This window comes from Ornithorhynchus anatinus, chromosome 2 (assembly GCF_004115215.2).
Source record: "Ornithorhynchus anatinus isolate Pmale09 chromosome 2, mOrnAna1.pri.v4, whole genome shotgun sequence".
NCBI lineage: Eukaryota > Metazoa > Chordata > Mammalia > Monotremata > Ornithorhynchidae > Ornithorhynchus > Ornithorhynchus anatinus.
In genome coordinates this window covers 24858016-24876562 of record NC_041729.1, presented here as the reverse complement: position 1 = coordinate 24876562, position 18547 = coordinate 24858016, and the positions used below count along the sequence as shown (strand labels likewise).

Sequence of the window (18547 nt, the reverse complement as noted above, 5' to 3'; positions counted from 1 at the left end):
AAACCTGTTGACTTTGTAAAGCTCTGGCATGTGCCAAGCACTCTACTGAGGGCTGGGATACGCACAACATAATGTTGGCATTTGTTAAGCGCTTACTATGTGCAGAGCACTGTTCTAAGCGCTGGGTAGATACAGGGTAATCAGTTTGTCCCACGTGAGGCTCACGGTCTTAATCCCCATTTTACAGTTGAGGTAGCTGAGGCACAGAGAAGTGAAGTGACTTGCCCACAGTCACACAGCTGACAAGTGGCAGAGCTGGGAGTCGAACCCATGACTTCTGACTCCGAAGCCCAGGCTCTTTCCACTGAGCCAACGCTCCTAAAGCCCAATCCAACCCAAGAAACCTCCCCTTCTCCCTCTCCCCAAAGATTTCCGACCTGGAAGAAAAGCAGGGAGCTGCTTAATTTTGTGGTGGGGAGGGAAGAAGGATTGGTGGGGGGAATCATCGGGGAGAAATCAAATCTTCCCGGAACTTTGCTGGGCAAACCCCAGCTTCACTGCAAGTTCACAGAGCGTTGGCGAGAGCAGCTGCAACCCAAGAATGCTTCGCTCGGGAAGGGAGTAAGGTAGCTTGGATCTGTGACCTTTGGGCACTTGATATTCACCCCACCCTCAACTCCGCAGCACTTGTGTACATATCTTTAAATTATATATTATAAACTACTTATTTATATTATGCGTCTCCCCCTTTCTGTGTCTGCCAACTGCTGTGTCGTACTCTCCCCAAGTGCTTAGTACAATGCTCTCCACTCATTAAGTGCTCAGTAAATACCACCGTTAATGATGAGGACCTTACCTGGCTTCAGAGGAGTCACCTCTTCGATTTCCTCAGTAACGATGCTCTTATAAAAGAAAACAAAAATCCACCTCATTGCTTTGACAGTATCTGACCCTCCCGGCCCGGAATGTCCTAGCCCAGGCCGGCTAGATCAGGGTCCGGTGGTAGCAGCTGACGAGTGACCAATCCGCTGGGCACCGCGTCCCTAAACTCAGAGCTGAAAAGTGGACCGATGTCACGGTATTTCCTACCCTCTCCTAAAGTCGTTGCCAAAGCTCCTTAAGCGTCGCTAGATTCTAAGCTCGTCTCCGGGCTCCAAGCTCATCCCCAGGCCCTAAGCTCGTCGCCCGACTCTAAGTTCTAAGCTCACTGCGGGTAGGGAACAGGCCTTCCAACCCTGTTCTTTTGTCCTCTCCCAAGTGCTCAGTACAGTGCTCTGCGCACAGTAAGCACTCGATAAATGCCCCCGATCGATGAGCCAACCGCACGTGCAGAGAAAATAAGTCATCCCTCCTCTCGCCCCAGGCCCCAACACACCCCTCCTGCCCAACACTCGGAGTACCACAACGGCTCTCACCCAAGTCCGTCCCCTTCCACACCACACCAAAATCCCGAGCCCTCAGTTTACCTCGGGCGAGCTGCTCTCCCGAAAGGTGAGCTCGGTACCGCTCAGCGGGGGAGGTGAATCAGAGTCTTCGGATAATTTCTCCTCGTCCTCCTCGTGGATGGGAGATGACGGAGACCGTAGTGTGCTGAGGCGGGAAGAATGACACATAAACACCACGGACACGTCGAGAGGCAGTCTCCTCCCTGGGGATTTCCATGGGGTACGCTACTTTCCACGCTGCTCCGTGGTAACTCTGCACATCCTTCACTCATTCAATCGTATTTATTGAGCGCTTACTGCGTGCAAAGCACTGTACTAAGCGCATGGGAGAGTACAATACAACGAACAAGACACATTCCTGCTCACAACGAGCTCACAGTCTAGAGGGGGAGACAGACATTAATATCAATCACTATCAAATAGATAAGTAAATAAATAAAAGATATATACATAAACGTATATACATCCTCTAGACTATAAGCTTGTCGAGAGCAGAGAAAGTGTTACCAACTCTGTTATGTATAGAGAGGAGCAGCATGGCCTAGTGGATAGAGCACGGACGTGGGCTCTAATCCCGGCTCCACCACATATCCGCTGGGTGACCTTGGGCAAGTCACTTCAAGTCTTTGGGCCTCAGCTCCCTCATCTGTAAAATGGGGATTAAGAGTGTGAGCCCCATGTGGGGCAGGGACTGTGTCCAACCTGAATGATTTGTATCTACCCCAGTGTTTAGAAGAGTGCTTGGTGCCTAGTACCAAGCAGCGTGGCTCAGTGGAAAGAGCCCGGGCTTGGGAGTCAGAGGACCTGGGTTCGAATCCCGGCTCTGCCACTTGTCATCTGTGTGACTGTGGGCAAGTCACTTCACTTCTCTGTGCCTCAGTTCCCTCATCTGGAAAATGGGGATTAACTGTGAGCCTCACGTGGGACGACCTGATTACCCCGTATCTACCCCAGCGCTTAGAACAGTGCTCTGCACATAGTAAGTGCTTAACGAATACCAAGATTATTATTATTATTATAAGTGCTTAATGAGTACCATAATTATTAAGTACTCTCCCAAGCGCTTTCATACAGTGCCCTGCACACAGTAAGCGCTCAATAAATATGACTGATCTGCTGCCACACCCTATCCCTACTCCGTTTCTTCACTCTGAGGGTGGAACAGGAACTTCCTGACAAAAGAGTCACTTAGCAGTTCTATAGGTAGCCGCACCCCAAGACGATACCTCTTGCTGGGTGAAGGCCCAGCAAAGGGGATATCATTTATCTTACACCCAGAAGACCTCCTGAAGAGAAGGAAGGGTGGGAGGAAAATCAGTTGAGCCGGAAACGTTTCGCACTAGTTTGCTGGGAAACTCTAAGGATTCAGATGGTCGTGCGGGCATCTGCAAAAGCTGGAAAGAGCTCCTTGTTTAGGGCAAAGATTTTAGGCCTGAAAATTCAAACGTTTAATAATTATGGCACTTATTAAGTGTTTACTGTGAGCTAAATCCTGTACTAAATGCCGGAGTAGTTACAAGAACATGAGGTTGGACACAGTCCCACTCCCACACGGAGCTCGCGGTCTAAATAGGAGGGAAAATTTCCTCTTGATTTTAAGGAGCCGAACGGTTTTTCATGTACCAAGATCTGAGCTCCGGGGCCCATGACTCTGGGTTCTAGCACTGTTGCGTCTCCAGGGATCAGCTACTAGTTTCCTTTTTATGAAACGGAGGCAGATTTCCGGGGAACGGTGAGGCGCTGGAGAAAGGGAGACCTCTGGAAAACGGGCTGGGGTTGAGCAATAGTCTTCTCTCAGCCCTTAGTCCACAAAGAGGCCCCCGCATCTCCCCAGAGCCAGGACCACGTCCTGCCATCTTGGAAGGACCAACCTCTGCTCCCCCAGCGGTGACACTAACCTATCAGGGGACTTGCTCTGCTTGCTCTTCTGGTGGCCGTTCTCCACGGCTCTGTCGATCCCAGCAAGGGGCCGCCCGGCTTGAGAGAGCCCCTCCGAGATGCCCGAGTAGGTGATTTCTTCATAGAGGGGGGCGGAAGGGATGGCCGGGGAGATGGAGCGGAGGCCGTTCAGAGCTTCGAGCAGAGAGATGGGCTCGTATCCGGGAGGGATGTTGTCAGAGCTCTGCGAGGGAGGGGGGAGAGAGACGGGAAGGGGCCCAATCCCATTACAAACTGCCACACACTCCTTAAGGCACCGGAACAAAAACGTGGGACTCCTGCCCGAGCCGGGTCGGTAATTCCCCTGACCCAAGACTACGTTCCCCAGGTTATGCATTTTCTAGCTGTGCACATTAACTGGAACGGAAATATCCTACGAGGAGACTCCAGGGTGACCGACACCGAGAGAGCGCTTCTTAGCCTGTTGGTTGCAAAGAGCTTCCCCTCCCAGTGTGCTAGCCACCATCTCAGGGGTTGATTTAGGTGTGGCTGAAAGGAAGCCATTTCGGGGATGCGACCTGAACTCCGACAAGAGGCAACTCTGCGAACACGCACGATGTCACCCTGACTCATTTCCTCCGTTCATCCCCCTTACCAGCACTCCAGCCGGCAATTATGTCCATATCTGCACTTTATTTTTTTATTTATATTAATGTCCGTCTTCCCCCTAGACCATAAGCTCGTTGTGGGCAGTGAATGTGTCCGATAATTGTTACGTTGTACCGTCCCAAGCTCTTAGTACAGTGCTCTGCACGCAGTAAGTGCTCAATGAATGCAACTGGCTATGTCAGTGTCAGACTGCAAGGGTTGGTGCAAGTTTGATCTTTCTGCCAACTTTGCTGATGTGCATTCAGGGCTCCCCTTTCTGTTTTTGAGTCCTCGTACCGGCAAGCCCTTTGAGATCTCTATGGGTCCCTAAGTGCCGAAAACCACTTCTTACAGGCTAGGATATGCTCTCCTCTACTACTCTGTCGATCGGTAACCGAGATGGCTCTTTTGGTCAAGTTTCAGCACTTTAAAAAACAAAAAAAGGCTCCTCCTAAAATAACGGTCTCAAACAGTTGGGTAGCTGAAGCCACTTTGCCCTCTCCTCACACCTCAGACAAACTTTCCCCCTCGCTGTGGGCAGGGAAGGTGTCCGTTTATTGTTCTACTATAGTCTCCCAAGCACTTACTACAGTGCTCTGCACACAGGAAGCACTCAATAAATACAACTGACTGAAATGGTCTGAGACAGGCTGGAGTTTAGGATGGAAAATGCTGGAGAAAGAAGATGATCAAGGTCGGTTGGGGAATTTTGCCTTTAATCTTTCTGGCTGACAATGCCCCCATTTGTCTAAACCCTCTCCCTCTCTAACTAGCTATGTCACTCTCTCTTTTTTTACGGTATTTGTTAAGTGCTTACTATGTGCCAGGCACTATGTTAAGTGGTGGGGTAGATACAGGCTAATCAGATTGTACGTAGTCTATGTCCCACTTGGGGCCGGGGGCAGCGTGACTAGTGGAAAGAGCCTGGGAGTGGGAAGGACCCGGGTTCTAATCCCAGCTCCGCCACTAATCTGCTGAGTGCCCTTGGGTAAGTCACTTAACTTCTCTGTGCGTCAGTTATTTAGTCTATAAAATGGAGATTAAGACTGTGTCCATCCCGACTTGGCTATCTATCCTAGCGCTTAGTACAGTGCCTGGCACATAGTAGGCGCTTAACAAACCATAAAAAAAAAGTGAGTGGAAGATCCTGCTAGACTGAACCTTCTTCGAGGGGAAGGACTGTGTCTTCTATCTCTATTGCAAGCCCTCCTAAGTGCTGAGCACCACACTCTGCACAGAGAAAGCACTCAATTAATATGATTGGTCGACTGCCTGAGCCTCAGTCCCAGGCTGAAAGGAGAGTTTTCAGGTAGGGCCCCAGAGGACGGGCATGAAGGGGTACCGGCTTTCTTTCTCCCTCCCAGCTATTCTGAAAAAGGCAGGAGTAAAGCCCGGGCTCAGAACAAGGAGCTCGCGGAGTTGGACGATCAGATCTTTTGAGACACGGGAGGCCGCAAAGCAGATGCTCTGAGAGGGCAACCCCCGGGCGAGGGCCGGGATAGTGCCCAGCGCTTAGAACAATGTTTGACGCATAATAAGCGCTTAAGGAGTACCATTAAAAAAAAAAAAGAGGCCTGAGAAAATGAAGCAGAGCCACCGCCTGCTCCGCTGCCATTTCTCCTCCGACTCCATTTAGTCGGTCCGGACGTCGGGCCGCCCGGAATTCCATTTTCGCCATCAGCCTTCTTGGGTGGCAGAAGAGCGGGGAGATGGTTGGTGTAGGATTTCGTCCTAAAGCTACACCCCCTCCTCCAAAAATACGCCCCTAGAAGTTTCTACCACAACTATCAGCCACCGCTTTCAAGGCCCTATCTTTCACTAGAGCAGGCACGGTTCACTTTCAATTCAGAGCGGCTCGGTACCCAGCGGCAATGTCTTTCTGTGGCCACCCACCCACCCACGCTACTCCCCACGGTGGTTGGACTCGGTTGGCGAAAACGACGATTTGAACACAGATCAAGGAAGGCAGGGGGATCAGATCCCTGTAAGAGATGTTGTTTGCAATAAAAAGACAAAACCAAAACGACGACGACAAAAAAAAAAGCAACAACATTAGTTCTTCAACATGGCATCTCTAGTCCCATTGCCAGCAGGAAAAAAAAAGGGTAAACGTGAGCATTTAAAGAAAATTAAAGAGCTTAAGCAAAGCTGGCAAGAGATCTCTGAGCTGATGGTGTGGCATACTGATCTCAGTCTCTCTCTTGTGCAAGAAGCTTCATTTCTGTGCGCGGGGTCGAGGGGGAACAGTGATGGAGAAGGGCAGATCTGGCTTTGTCGGGTTAAAATAAATGAAACATCGAGGTTAGCAAACCTGCTGGGAGTGAGAGGAGCTTTCCATGCTAGTGATTATTTTTTTGGCGAGGGGGTTGGGAGGGGGTGGGGAGAGAAGGTGGGGAAGGAAGAAGGGGCGATAACATAGCCAAGTAGGACCAAGTACACTTACTGTTTCCCTTTTAGGTTTCTTGCTGGCCAATGAGACAGGGTTCGACTTTGATTTTTTAAAGGGACACTGTCAAGAAAAAATCATAGATTTTACAATAACCACCATCCCTCATGCACCGCTGGAAACGACTGGAGCGGAATTTTCCAATTGGCTTTTCGCTCTGGATGGTGGGGGTTCCCTCCCCTCCGCTCAGTCTCCTGTCCTTTTCCCAAGGCTCAGCTCACTCACAGGACCCCTCTCTGTTGGTCGGTTCAGGGTCCTTTGCACCCTGAAAATTTCTCACACACCCGAGTTTCCAAAGGACCGAAAAAACCCCCACCACCCTACATAAATAGCCCTACGATGTCCGGAAACAGCCACGGAGAGACAAGAGACTCGCTTCTGCTCCTCCAAGAGGCCTTCCCTGATTAAGCCCTCACTTCCTTGTCTCCCTCTGCATTCTGAGTTGCCCTCACACTTGGATTTTCACCCTTTTTTCACCCCTCCCTCAGAACCACAGCACCCATTTACATAGCCATAATTTATCTATTTCTTTTAATGTCCACCTCCCCCTCTAGACTGTAAGCTCGTTGTGGGCAGGGAACGTACCTACCACCTCTGCTATAACTGTACTCTCCCAAGCGCTGAGCTCAGTGCTCTGCACACAGTAAGCACTCGATAAATACCACCGATGGATTGATCCTGTTGGATTACACCGAGAGGAAATCTGTGAACGGCTCCTGGCCCAGGATGAGTTCTGATTTTCGCTGGTGGGAGGGAAGGTGGGCTGGGAAAACCACGTCTCGGGCTTCTGAGTTTGGGATCGCTGTTTGGAAGGTTGAGGTTTGAGAATTTTTGTTTGGGTGACTTTTTTTTTTTTTTCCAATGAAATCCATTGCTTGACAGTGTCCCTTTAACGTACCAGCCGTAGGAACTCCCCACCCCCCACCGAGCCACGGAACAGACCTTCTCGTTCTCGAGAACATGCAGTTGGAAAGGTTGGTGGGTTGCAAAAAGGACAAACCCGTTGGATCTTCGCTCCTTGTCCAAAAGCACTCGGAACCGTCAAAGCTCTTGGTCATCCCAGGAGTAAGCGCTCCCCCTCCCCGGCCCCCGTTTCTAATCGGCACCTACGCCGGGATGTGAGCACGCGGGCATCACAGCCACCGGGAGAACGTGAGGAAAACGGATGTCTCAACCGGCAAGAGCCAGAAGGGCCGTCCTCGACATATCGACGGAGAGGACCGCCTTAAGTCTTCCTCACGACCCAGAATGATTTCGGCCATCTGGCTCCGCCATTGGACCTGAGGAAAATGGCTTCTGAGCAGAACTTCCCCTCCCTCCGAGTTCTGTGCGCGGCTCAGACGCTTTCAGGTCCCGGGAAGTCTGGCGACGGAATATATTCCATTATCGCCGCGGGGCGGGGGGAGCCTAGGAGAACTCTGAGGCCCTCACGCTACCATCAAGGCTCATGTCCAGGCTGCCGAGAAGCAGCGTGGCGTAGTGGATAGAGTACGGGCCTGGGACTTGGAGCCTAATCCCGGCTCCACTTGTCTGCTATGTGACCTTGGGTAAGTCACTTCACTTCTCTGGGCCTCAAGTTACCTCAACTGTAAAATGTAGACTGTGAGCCCCACGTGGGACAGGAACTGCGTCCAACCCGATTTGCTTGCATCTACCCCAGCGCTAGTACAGTGCCCGGCACACGATAAGCGCTTAACAAACACCAGTTATTACGTCACTGGACCTCGCTCCCTCTTGGGCCCGAAAGGTGTGACCCACCCACCCCAGCGATCCTCACCCTGGGCCTCTCCCTCCCTGCCTCCTCCGCCTTCGGGTGGCTCGGGAGACTCTGTGCATCACTTACAGAGTGCTCGTCGTGATCCATGCTCTGTGCCAAGACGGGACTGAAGGAGACCGGGGAGAGGGCTCCGGGCTTCTTCCTCACCGCCCGAATCTGTAGGAGGGCTCGGAACGCTAAAGGAAAAAGGTGGGAACCCGTCAGCGGGGGTGACGGTGGCGGCCGCTTAGCGTCGGAGTGCCCGCGCCTCTGGGACGCCCAGGTGGTGCGTCAGGCACGGCTCTTTGCGCAGCGTGGGTGGACAAGGACTCTTCCTATTTCAGAAACTTGGGCCGAGGAGGGTGAGGAGGAGTGCGGCCCAGTGGGAAGAGCAGGGCCCGGGTTCTAGTCCCGGTCCTGCCACTCATCTGCTGTGTGACCTTGGGCAAGTCACTTCTCTTCTCTGGGCCTCAGCTCCCTCATCTGAACATGGAGATTCAATCTTACTCCCTCCTACTTAGAACAATAATAATATTGTTGGTATTTGTTAAGCGCTTACTATGTGCAGAGCACTGTTCTAAGCACTGGGATAATACAGGGTAATCAGGTGGTCCCACGTGAGGCTCACAGTCTTAATTCCCATTTTACAGATGAGGTAACTGAGGCACAGAGAAGTGACTTGCCCACAGTCACCCAGCTGACAAGTGGCAGAGCCGGGGTTTGAACCCATGACCTCTGATTCCCAAGCCCGGGCTCTTTCCCCCGAGCCACGCTGTGGGACTGGGACTGTATTTAATTGATGAACTTGTATCTGTCCCAGCGCTTAGAATGGTGGTTGGCACAGAGTAAGCACTTAACAAGCACCATTATGTAACAACTACCATTCTGTGTCAAGGGGGAATAGAGAGAGCCGGAAAATTTCTGTCAGCTCATCACTTCCTCCTCCTCCTCCTCAGAAAAAAAAAAAAAAACCCCAACAAAAACACAACTGCCTTAGTCACCAACTTTAGCTTTCTTAGCTAAACAGGCTGCGTGTGAGAAGAAACATTTAGCTTCTACCTCCAATTACAGCTTCAGCAAAGTCAGATATCTGGAGATAGTAATGATAATAATTGTCATACTTGTTAAGCGCTATTTGCCGAGCACTGGTACTAAATGCTGGAATGTTGGACAGCGTGGCTCAGGGTTGGGTAAGCTCCCTCTAGACGGTAAGCTCGCGTGGGCGGGGAATGTGTCTGTTTATTGGTACAGTGCACTCTCCCAAGCGCTTAGTACCACCATAATATTCACAGCATAGCATATTAATAGTGTAGTAAGCGTAGTGTAGGCATCAAGCAATAATAATAATAACTGTGGCGTTTGTTAAGAGCTCACTATGTGCCAAGCACTGGGTGGATACAAGAGAGTGGGGTCGGACGTGATCCCTGTCCCGCACGGGGCTCTCCGTCTAAAGGGGAGGGACAAGAGTTGCAGAGTCTTGAGAAGCAGTGTGGCTCAGTGGAAAGAGCACGGGCTTTGGAGTCAGGGGTCATGAGTTCGAATCCCAGCTCTGCCACTTGTCAGCTGTGTGACTGTGGGCAAGTCACTTCACTTCTCTGTGCCTCAGTTCCCTCATCTGCAAAATGGGGATTAACTGTGAGCCCCACGTGGGACATCCTGATTCCCCTGTGTCTACCCCAGCGCTTAGAACAGTGCTCTGCACAGAGTAAGTGCTTAACAAATACCAACATTATTATTAGTTCTGCCAGTTCCCGACTCGGTGATCATAATCAAAAGATGGATTCCCCCCGAAACTGCCGCTAGCAGGGTGGCGAGAATTAATGAGATGCAGGGACACCATCTTCTCTTCTGCTAAACCTGAAATGTGTGAACCACACTCGATGAAACCAGGGGGCGGTGATGACAGTGTTGAAACTGAATAAATTCAAGCTTTCCCCTCTAGACTGTAAGCTCCTTGAGGGCAGGTGTTAATGATAATAATGGCATTTGTTTAGCACTTACTATGTTTCATGCACTGGCGTAGATACAAGGCAATCAGATTGGACACAGTCTCGGTCCCACGTTGGGGCTCACAGTCTTAATCCCCATTTTACAGATGAGGTAACTGAGGCATAGAGAAGTGAAGTGACTTGCCCAAGGTCACACAGCGAGCAAGTGAAGCAGCGTGGCTCAGTGGAAAGAGCCCGGGCTTGGGAGTCAGAGGTCATGGGTTCGAATCCCGGATCTGCCATTTGTCAGCGGTGTGACTCTGGGCAAGTCACTTAACTTCTCTGGGCCTCAGTTACCTCATCTATAAAATGGGGATTGTGAGCCTCACATGGGGCAACCTGATTACCCTGCATCTACCCCAGCACTTAGAACAGTGCTCTGCACATAGTAAGCGCTTAAACACCAACATTATTATTATTATTATTATTATTATTATTATTAAGAGGTGGAGCTGCGATTAGACCTTCTGGCTCCTAGGCCCGTGTTCTACTCACTACACCATACTCCTTCTATCAACTCTGCTGTTCTGTATTCTCACATCTGTTTAGTAACAGTGGTCTGTACATCATAAATGCTCAAAATATTCCACTGATTGATAGATTTCCAACCTTCTCTCAGGCAGGCATTAATGTGCTCATTATACGTAACTGTTAGTTGTGGCTAGTGGAAAGAGCAGGGACCTGGGAGTCAGAGGACATGGGTTCTAATCCCGACTCTGCCACATATCTGCTCTGTGACTTTAGGCAAGTCACTTAACTCCTCTGTGCCTCAGTTTCCTCATCTGTAACATGGGGATTAAGTCTGCGAGCCCTATGTAGAACAGGGACTCTGTCCAACCCATTATCGGTGTCTATCCCACAGCTCAGTACAGTGCTCGGCACATAGTAAGTGCTTAACAGATACCACAATTATCATCATCATCATTACTGGTTTCCTTTCCCAATTGGGAGGCGATCTTGCTCCTTCTGGACTAATCTCTTTCCGGTCAGGTTTCTTGACTGCTCCCAATTGAACTCCTTTTTATTTTTCCCCCCTTCATGTTGCAATGGCGAGAGAGCCCAGAGAGGGAAAGATCAGATCTCCTTCTCCTCTTCAGTCAGTCATCACAATTTCTCACACACCCACACTGTGGCAAGAACAGCCCTGGCTGTTCGTTACCAAGGGAGCGGAGCGAGAATTTTCAAGCTAGTTCTACACCCAGTCAACAAACAGAAATCCCAGCATTCAGCCCGAGTGATGACTAGCAAATCTAAAAAAAAAATCCCCCCAAAACAAAACCCATTCCCGTTTTAAATCTTGCCCCAAGAAGGCCATCTTCTCAATGAACACTAGGTGCGTCAAATGAGGCTGATTTTCCCTTTCATCGTCAGACCATTCCTAAGATCTGACCAACAGGACTATAAATGGGGAAGTGACTACGTCATCACCTCTAGTGAATATTATGGTGGCACTAAGCGCTTGGGAGAGGCCAATATAACAATAAACAGACACACTCCCTGCCCACAATCTAGTTTACAGTCTAGAGGGATCTTACCCAGTCTTGTGCTAAGCGGTTGAGTAGGTACGAGAATATCAGATTGGACATAGTCCCTGTCTCACATGAGGTTCACAGTCTAAGGACTATAAAGCAGCCTGGTGTAGTGGCTAGAGCTTGGAACTGGAAATCAGAAGGTCATGGGTTCTAATCCCGCCTCCACCACGTCTGCTGTGTGACATTAGGCAAGTCACTTAACTTCTCCGGGCCTCGGTCACCTCATCTGTAAAATGGAGATTAAGGGCGCGAGCCCCATGTGGGACAGGGATTGTGTTCAACCTGATTCACTTGTATCTACCCTAGCATTTACAACAGTGCCTGGCACATAGTAAGTGCCCAACAAGTACCATTATTATTATTGAAAAGGAGTGAGAGCAGGTATTGAATCCCCATTTTACAGATGAGGAAACTGAAGCATAGAAAACTGAAGTGACTTGCCCAAGGTTACATAACAGGCACCCGGCAGAACCGGGACTAGATACCAGGTCCTCTGACTCTTAGATCCACGTTCTCTCCACCGGCCCTGATGCGTCCCTGGCTATTTGGCTCCTAAGCCCACTTGGAGTAACTAGTCCAGGCCAAAGCAGCACCAGGTCCAAGGCCCTAATTGCCCCAGTGATCCACAGCGCCCCCAGTTGGCCTGATGGATCTCATGGCCCCGAGGAGGACTCTATCACCCTGAACACCAGATCAGACTCAGGGCAACACCAGGCTGAACCAGATTCCAGAGGAGTCCAGTGGTTCTGGGAACACTTGAGGCCAGGGATCAATCGATGGTATTTACTGCGCACTTACCGTGTACTAAGCGCCTGGGAGACTGTTAAACAACAGAATTAGCAGACATGTTCCCCGCCCAAAACGATCTTACAGTCTAGAGGGTGCCATAGGGCTATTTTCCTTTTTTTTAATGTTATCCATTAAGTGCCTACACTGTGCCAGGCACTGTACTAAGCACTGGAGTAGCTACATGACAATCAGGTTGGATCCAGTCCATGTCCCACGTGGGAAAATGAGTCCCCGTTTTCCAGATGAGGTAACTGAGGCAGAGAGAAGTGACTCGCCCGAGGTCACGGAGCAGATGAGGGGCAGAGCCGGGATTAAAACTCAGATCCTCCGACCCCCAGGCCTGTTCTTTTCACACTAGGCCACAGTGCTGCTCACATATAAACCACTGCTCCTTATAATACCAATGGAGCCCTGGGTGTGGGTTGGAGTTTGCTAATAAAGACAGAGAAGGGCGGGGGTGGGGCAAAGAAAAACATCATACAACCAGCAAATCGAGTGAATGAAGTGGCTCAGAGCCAAACAGAGCCGATTTTTTGGATCCAGCTCATGCACATCTGCGTAGCTGTCATCATCCCAGTTTCAGCCGGGAAATCACCAGCATTTTCCCTGAGCCCGCTCTCCGTGAAATGTGTCCCTCACATTTCTTTCTGGTTTGTTGGCTTTCTCATTAAGCCGAATGAACAAGACCCATGACTGATGTTGGATTTGTTGGGGCATGTTGTTGGGAATCTGCGTATCTATGGGATGACAGCGGTCAGATCTAAAGGAAGGTGGGAGTTTTGTTCACAGAATCTGCTGGCGTTTTAATGACCCAAACAATACGTCCCACACCAGCCAACACCAGGTGGGTTGGTTTGCTATTGGCTCGCTTGGGCTCAGAGGAAAACCTCGAAAGGTTTGGCTGAGCAGCAGCTAGGCATTTCTGGCCTGAGAAAGTTTCTGTAGACACGTCTCCTCATTGACTGGGAGCGGTCTGTCCAGACCTGGGTTCTAATTCCGGCTCCGCCACTCGTCTGCTGGGTGACCCTGGGAAAGTCACCTCACTGCTCTGTGCCTCAGTTACCTCATCTGTAAAATGAGGATCGAGACTGCGAGCCCCATATGGGACGGAGACTGTCCAACCCGACTACCTGATTTACTTCTATCCACTCTGGGGTTTAGTACAGTGCCTGGCACATAGTTAAGTGCTTCACAAAAACCACTGTTATTATTATTATTGTTACTATTATCATTACCAAAGCAGCGTGGCTCAGTGGAAAGAGCACGGACTTGGGAGTCATAGGTTGTGGGTTTGAATACCGACTCTGCCACTTGTCAGCTGTGTGACTTTGGGCAAGTCACTTCTCTGTGACTCAGCTATCTCATCTGTAAAATGGAGTTCGAGACTGTGAGCCCCAAGTGGGACAACCTGATAACCCTGTATCTGCCCCGGCGTTTAGAACAGTGTTTGGCACGCAGTAAATGCTTAACAAATACCATCATAATTATTGGTATTATTACCACCACAGGAAGCTGCGTGGCCTAGTGTCATTGCTCTTTATGAGCCATGTCCAACCACCCCTCCAATCTCTCCGGGAAGTCCTGGATGTAAATATTATTATTGTTATTATTAATACTAATGATAGTAATAAAGATCAGCATCATTATCCCCATTTTCCACGCAAGGACGGAGTGATGCACCCAGGACAATGGTAGAGCCGATACAATTCCTGGGTTGATACTTTTTTGGTTATGTTTTTTGTTAAGCGCTTACTATGGGCCAGGGACTGTACTAAGCGCTGGGGTACATACGAGCTAATCAGGTTGGGCACAGTCCGTGTCCCACATGGGGCTCACAGTCAAGGAGCTTCGTGGCTCAGTGGAAAAAGCACGGGCTTTGGAGTCAGAGGTCGTGGGTTCGAATCCCAGTTCTGCCACTTGTCAGCTGTGTGACTGTGGGCAAGTCACTTAACTTCCCTGTGCCTCAGTTACCTCATCTGTAAAATGGGGATTAAGACTGTGAGCCCCACGTGGGACAACCTGATTCCCCTGTGTCTACCCCAGCGGTTAGAACAGTGCTCTGTACATAGTAATGGCTTAACAAATACCAACATTATTATTATTATCTTAATCCCCATTTTACAGAAGAGGGAATTGAGATACAGAGAAGTGAAGTGACATGCCCAAGGTCACACAGCAGACAAGCGGCGGAGCTGGCGTTAGAACCCAGGTCCTTCCGACTCCCAGGCCCGGGCTCTAACCACTAGACAACACTGCTTCTCAATACTACAGAAGAAAAATCTCCTGCTTATTATCATCATTATTGTTGCTATTTTTAACCAATGGCCAAAATGAGATCACTAATGTGAGGGTGCTTTGGGAATAAAATCACTATAGAAAAACAAAGTATTACTAATGCTAACCGTGATATTTGTTAAGGAGGTAATAGGTGCCAAGCACTGTACTAAGCATTTAAGTAGATGCAGTGCAATCAGATGACATACAGTCCCTAATAATAACAAGATGACTGTGGTACTTGCTAAGCGCTTACTATGTGCTAAGAAAAGCAATAAGCCCAGGGTAGATGTAAGATTATTAGGTTGGACACGGTCCCTGTCCCGCATGGGGCTCACATTCTACACAGGAGAACAGGCAGAGAAGCAGTGAGGCTTAGTGGGAAGAGCTCGGGCCTGGGGTCAGAAGATCTGGGTTGCAATCCCGGGTCCACCACCTGTCCGCTGTGTGCCCTTGGGCTAGTCACTTTACCTCTCTGTGCCTCAGCTACCTCATCTGGAAAATGGGGATTCAATCCTTCCCCCTCCACCTGAGATTATGAACCTTATGTGGGACAGGGACTGTGTCCAATCTATCTTGTACCTACCCTAGTGCTTAGGACAGTGCTTGATACATAGTAAGCACTTAATACCATTAAAAAAAACAACAACAAACCAGGTACTGAATCCCCATTCTACAGAGGAGGCAATCAAGGGACAGAGACATGAAGTGACTTGCCCAAGGTCACAGAGGAGGAAAGTGGAGGAACTGGAATCGGAGGCCCGGCCCCCTGACCCTCAGGCCTGTGCTCTTTCCACAAGGTGACACCGCTTCCCAGACACGAAGCACATACCGGGAGGGAGAAAAGGCCCATAATAATAATAATAATAATAATAACAATAATAATGGTGATAATTGTTAAGCGTTTACTATGTTCCCGGCACTGTCCTAAGCACTGGTGCAGATACAAGCTAATCAGGTTGGACACAGACTCTGTCCCACATGGGGAGCTCACAGTCTTTATCCCATTGCACAGATGAGGTAACTGAGGCACAGAAAAGTGAAGTGACTTGCCCATGGTCACACAGCAAACAAGTGGTAGAGCCAGGATTAGAATCCAGGTTCTTCTGATTCCGAGGTCCATGCTCTGTTTTTGTTGTTTTGTTTTATGGTATTTTTTTTTAGTGCTTACTTTGCGCTGGATACTGTATTGAGCATGGATTGTCTGTATGTTGCTGAACTGTACATTCCAACCGCTTAGTACAATGCTCTGCACACAGTAAGCACTCAATATATACGACAATGAATATAAAATAACAGGGTTGGACATAGTCTTTGTCCCACCTAAGGATTACAGTCTTAATTCCCATTTTAGAGATGAAGTGACTGAGGCCCAGAGGAATGAAGTAGCTTGCCCACAGTCACGGAGAAGACAAGGGGTGGAGCTGGAATTAGAACCTGTGCTCTTTCCGCGTGGCTTAGTGGAAAGAACCCGGGCTTGGGAGTCAGAGGTCGTGGGTTCTAATCCTGGCTCCGCCACTTATCAGCTGTGTGACTTTGGGCAGGTCACTTCACTTTTCTGGGCCTCAGTGACCTCATCTGTAAAATGGGGACTAAGACCGTGAGCCCCATGTGGGACATCCTCATTACCCTGTGTCTACCCAGCACGTAGCGCAGCGCTTGGCACAGAGTAAGCGCTCAACAAATACCATCACTAATATTAGGTCACGTGGCTTCTCTCCTCGTCAACTCCTCCTACTTCTACTCTTCATCTTGAAGGAACGCTGCTGCTTCTCTAAGGGAGTCAAAAAGCACCACCACCATCCCCAGAAAGCAGCCACCGCGACGGGGTGAGCCCCGGCAGAAACGACATTCGGTAGTATTTACTGAACGCTATGTGCAGAGCACCGTACTAAGCGCTTGGAATGGACAATTACGCAACAGATAGAGGCAATCCCTGCCCAATATCGGGCTCACCTTCCCCCGGCCAGGCCAGTGCGGGGGGACCAGAGGGGCTGGAGAGGAAACGGAGTACTCACGCAGTCTGCAGATGGGACAGTTGTTGGCTTGGTAGCGCAGGGTATCCGCACACGAGTTACACAGGCACAGGTGTCTGCAGGGCAGGATCAGCGTATCGCGCAAATCCGACAGGCACACGACACACTCGTTGCTGTTGTCGCTGTTCTCGTCGTCGGAGGGCTGCAAAGAGAGGCAGAGTCCAGATCGGTTTATCCCAGGACGGGGAGAAGGGAGGTCCCGGGGGGAAGGAGGCGGAGTGGCCTAGTGGACCACGAGCCTGGGAGTCAGATGGTCATGGGTTCTGCTGTGTGACCTTGGGCAAGTCACTTCATTTCTCTGGGCCTCAGCTACCTCATCTGTAAAATGGATATTAAGAGTGTCAGCCCCGTGTGGGCCAGGGACTGTGTCCAACCTGATTAACTCATATCCACCCCACTGCTTAGGACAGTGCCTGACACATAGTAAGCGCTTAACAAATACCATTATTATTATTATTAGAGCACGGGCCTGGGAGGCATAAAACCCGGGTTCTAAACCCAGCTCTGTCACTTGTCTGCCGCGTGACCATGGGCAAGTCATTTCACTCCTCTGTGACTCAATTCCTTCCTCAGTTACTAGCCCGCAAACTTCGTTCCTCTAATGCTAACCTCACCGAACCTCGATCTCATCCATCTCGCCACCAACCTCTCGACCACTTCCTGTCTCTGGCCTGAAACACCTTCCCTCCTCATATCCGACAGACAATGACTCTCCCCCACTTCAAAGCCTTATTGAAGGCCCATCTCCTCCAAGAGGCCTTCCCTAAACCCCCCTTTCCTCTTCTCCAGCTTCTTCATCCTGATTTACTCCCTTTATTCGTCCCCCTTCCCAGCCCCCAGAGCACATATCTGTCCTTTATTTATATGAACGCCTGTCTCCTCCTCTAAACTGTAAGCTCATTTTGGGCAGGGAATATATCTGCTGTAGTACTGTACTCTCCCAAGCACTCAGAACAGTGCTCTGCACACAGTAAGCGCTCAATAAATACGACCGACTGAACGACTCCTCTGTAAAATGGGGATTACGACAGTGAGCCCAATACGGGATAGGGACTGGCTTTTTTTATGGTATTGGTTAAGTGCTTACTATGTGCCAGGCACTGTACTAAGGTGCTGAACCTCAGAACAACCTAATCAACTCGATTAGCTTAAATCTTCCCAGAGTTCAGTACGGTGCCTGGCAGACAGTAAGCCCTTAAATACTATTTAAAAAAAATAAAGCAGTTGAGGCTACACAGGCAAGAAAGACTTGACCAAATTGAGAAAACGAGTCCTCCGGGACAGGTTCCAGCCCATGTTCATGGGAGCGTGGAGGGGAAAGCCCCCAGCAGAGATTGACGCACCACCTTCCCCATCCCCTTGCCCGTTTCCCCCACCCAAAGGGGAACTCTCGGCCATTAGCAGACTTCCGGGCGGGGACCCTGCTTTGAAAGAGGAGTTTAACGTGGATGGCTTCCTCTACATGGAGAGCCAAAAATGTCCAGGTCAAAAGAAAGGAGAACGATGTGGATGAACGATATCCTCCCACTCCCGTAAACCTGATTTTTTAAATTTTGGAAGTCCATGCAGACCTTGGTTTCCTGGTTGTTTTTGTTCTCGATGCCGTAGATCTCCTGGAGAAGGTAGCTGACCCGATCCACCTAGGAAACAAGAATAAGCTGGTTTATTCCGGGAGCACCCGGGCTCCAAGGTCGGCGTGGGGCTTGACTCTGGCCAAGAGCCACTCGAGGAACCGTGCCGAGACAAGCACGATCACGAGGCAAAGCTGAGACCAGGCCTGAGTCGCTCCGTGGCAGCCCCGGGAGAGAGGAAGAG

The 18547-nt window shown here is 50.0% G+C and overlaps 1 protein-coding gene and 1 non-coding gene across 5 annotated transcripts in view; both read right to left on the bottom strand.

Annotated features, from left to right (window-relative positions):
* MGRN1 (mahogunin ring finger 1) overlaps nt 1-18547 on the bottom strand; it is a 118247-nt gene that overhangs the window by 19320 nt on the left and 80380 nt on the right. For 2 of the 4 annotated variants that reach the window (XM_029055181.2, XM_029055190.2), the window contains exons 9-15: nt 18304-18372; nt 16715-16874; nt 8201-8310; nt 6355-6420; nt 3284-3507; nt 1407-1530; nt 797-842 (exon numbers count right to left, since the gene is read on the bottom strand). In XM_029055181.2, coding sequence (XP_028911014.1) covers nt 797-842; nt 1407-1530; nt 3284-3507; nt 6355-6420; nt 8201-8310; nt 16715-16874; nt 18304-18372 — 799 coding nt within the window. The remainder of the gene's footprint in view (nt 1-796; nt 843-1406; nt 1531-3283; nt 3508-6354; nt 6421-8200; nt 8311-16714; nt 16875-18303; nt 18373-18547) is intronic. The other 2 variants (XM_029055182.2, XM_029055192.2) reach the window with 1 other exon arrangement.
* MIR1353 (microRNA mir-1353) lies at nt 3116-3230 on the bottom strand. Its single transcript, NR_034711.1, has one exon. It is a non-coding gene; the product is annotated as a microRNA mir-1353 (primary transcript).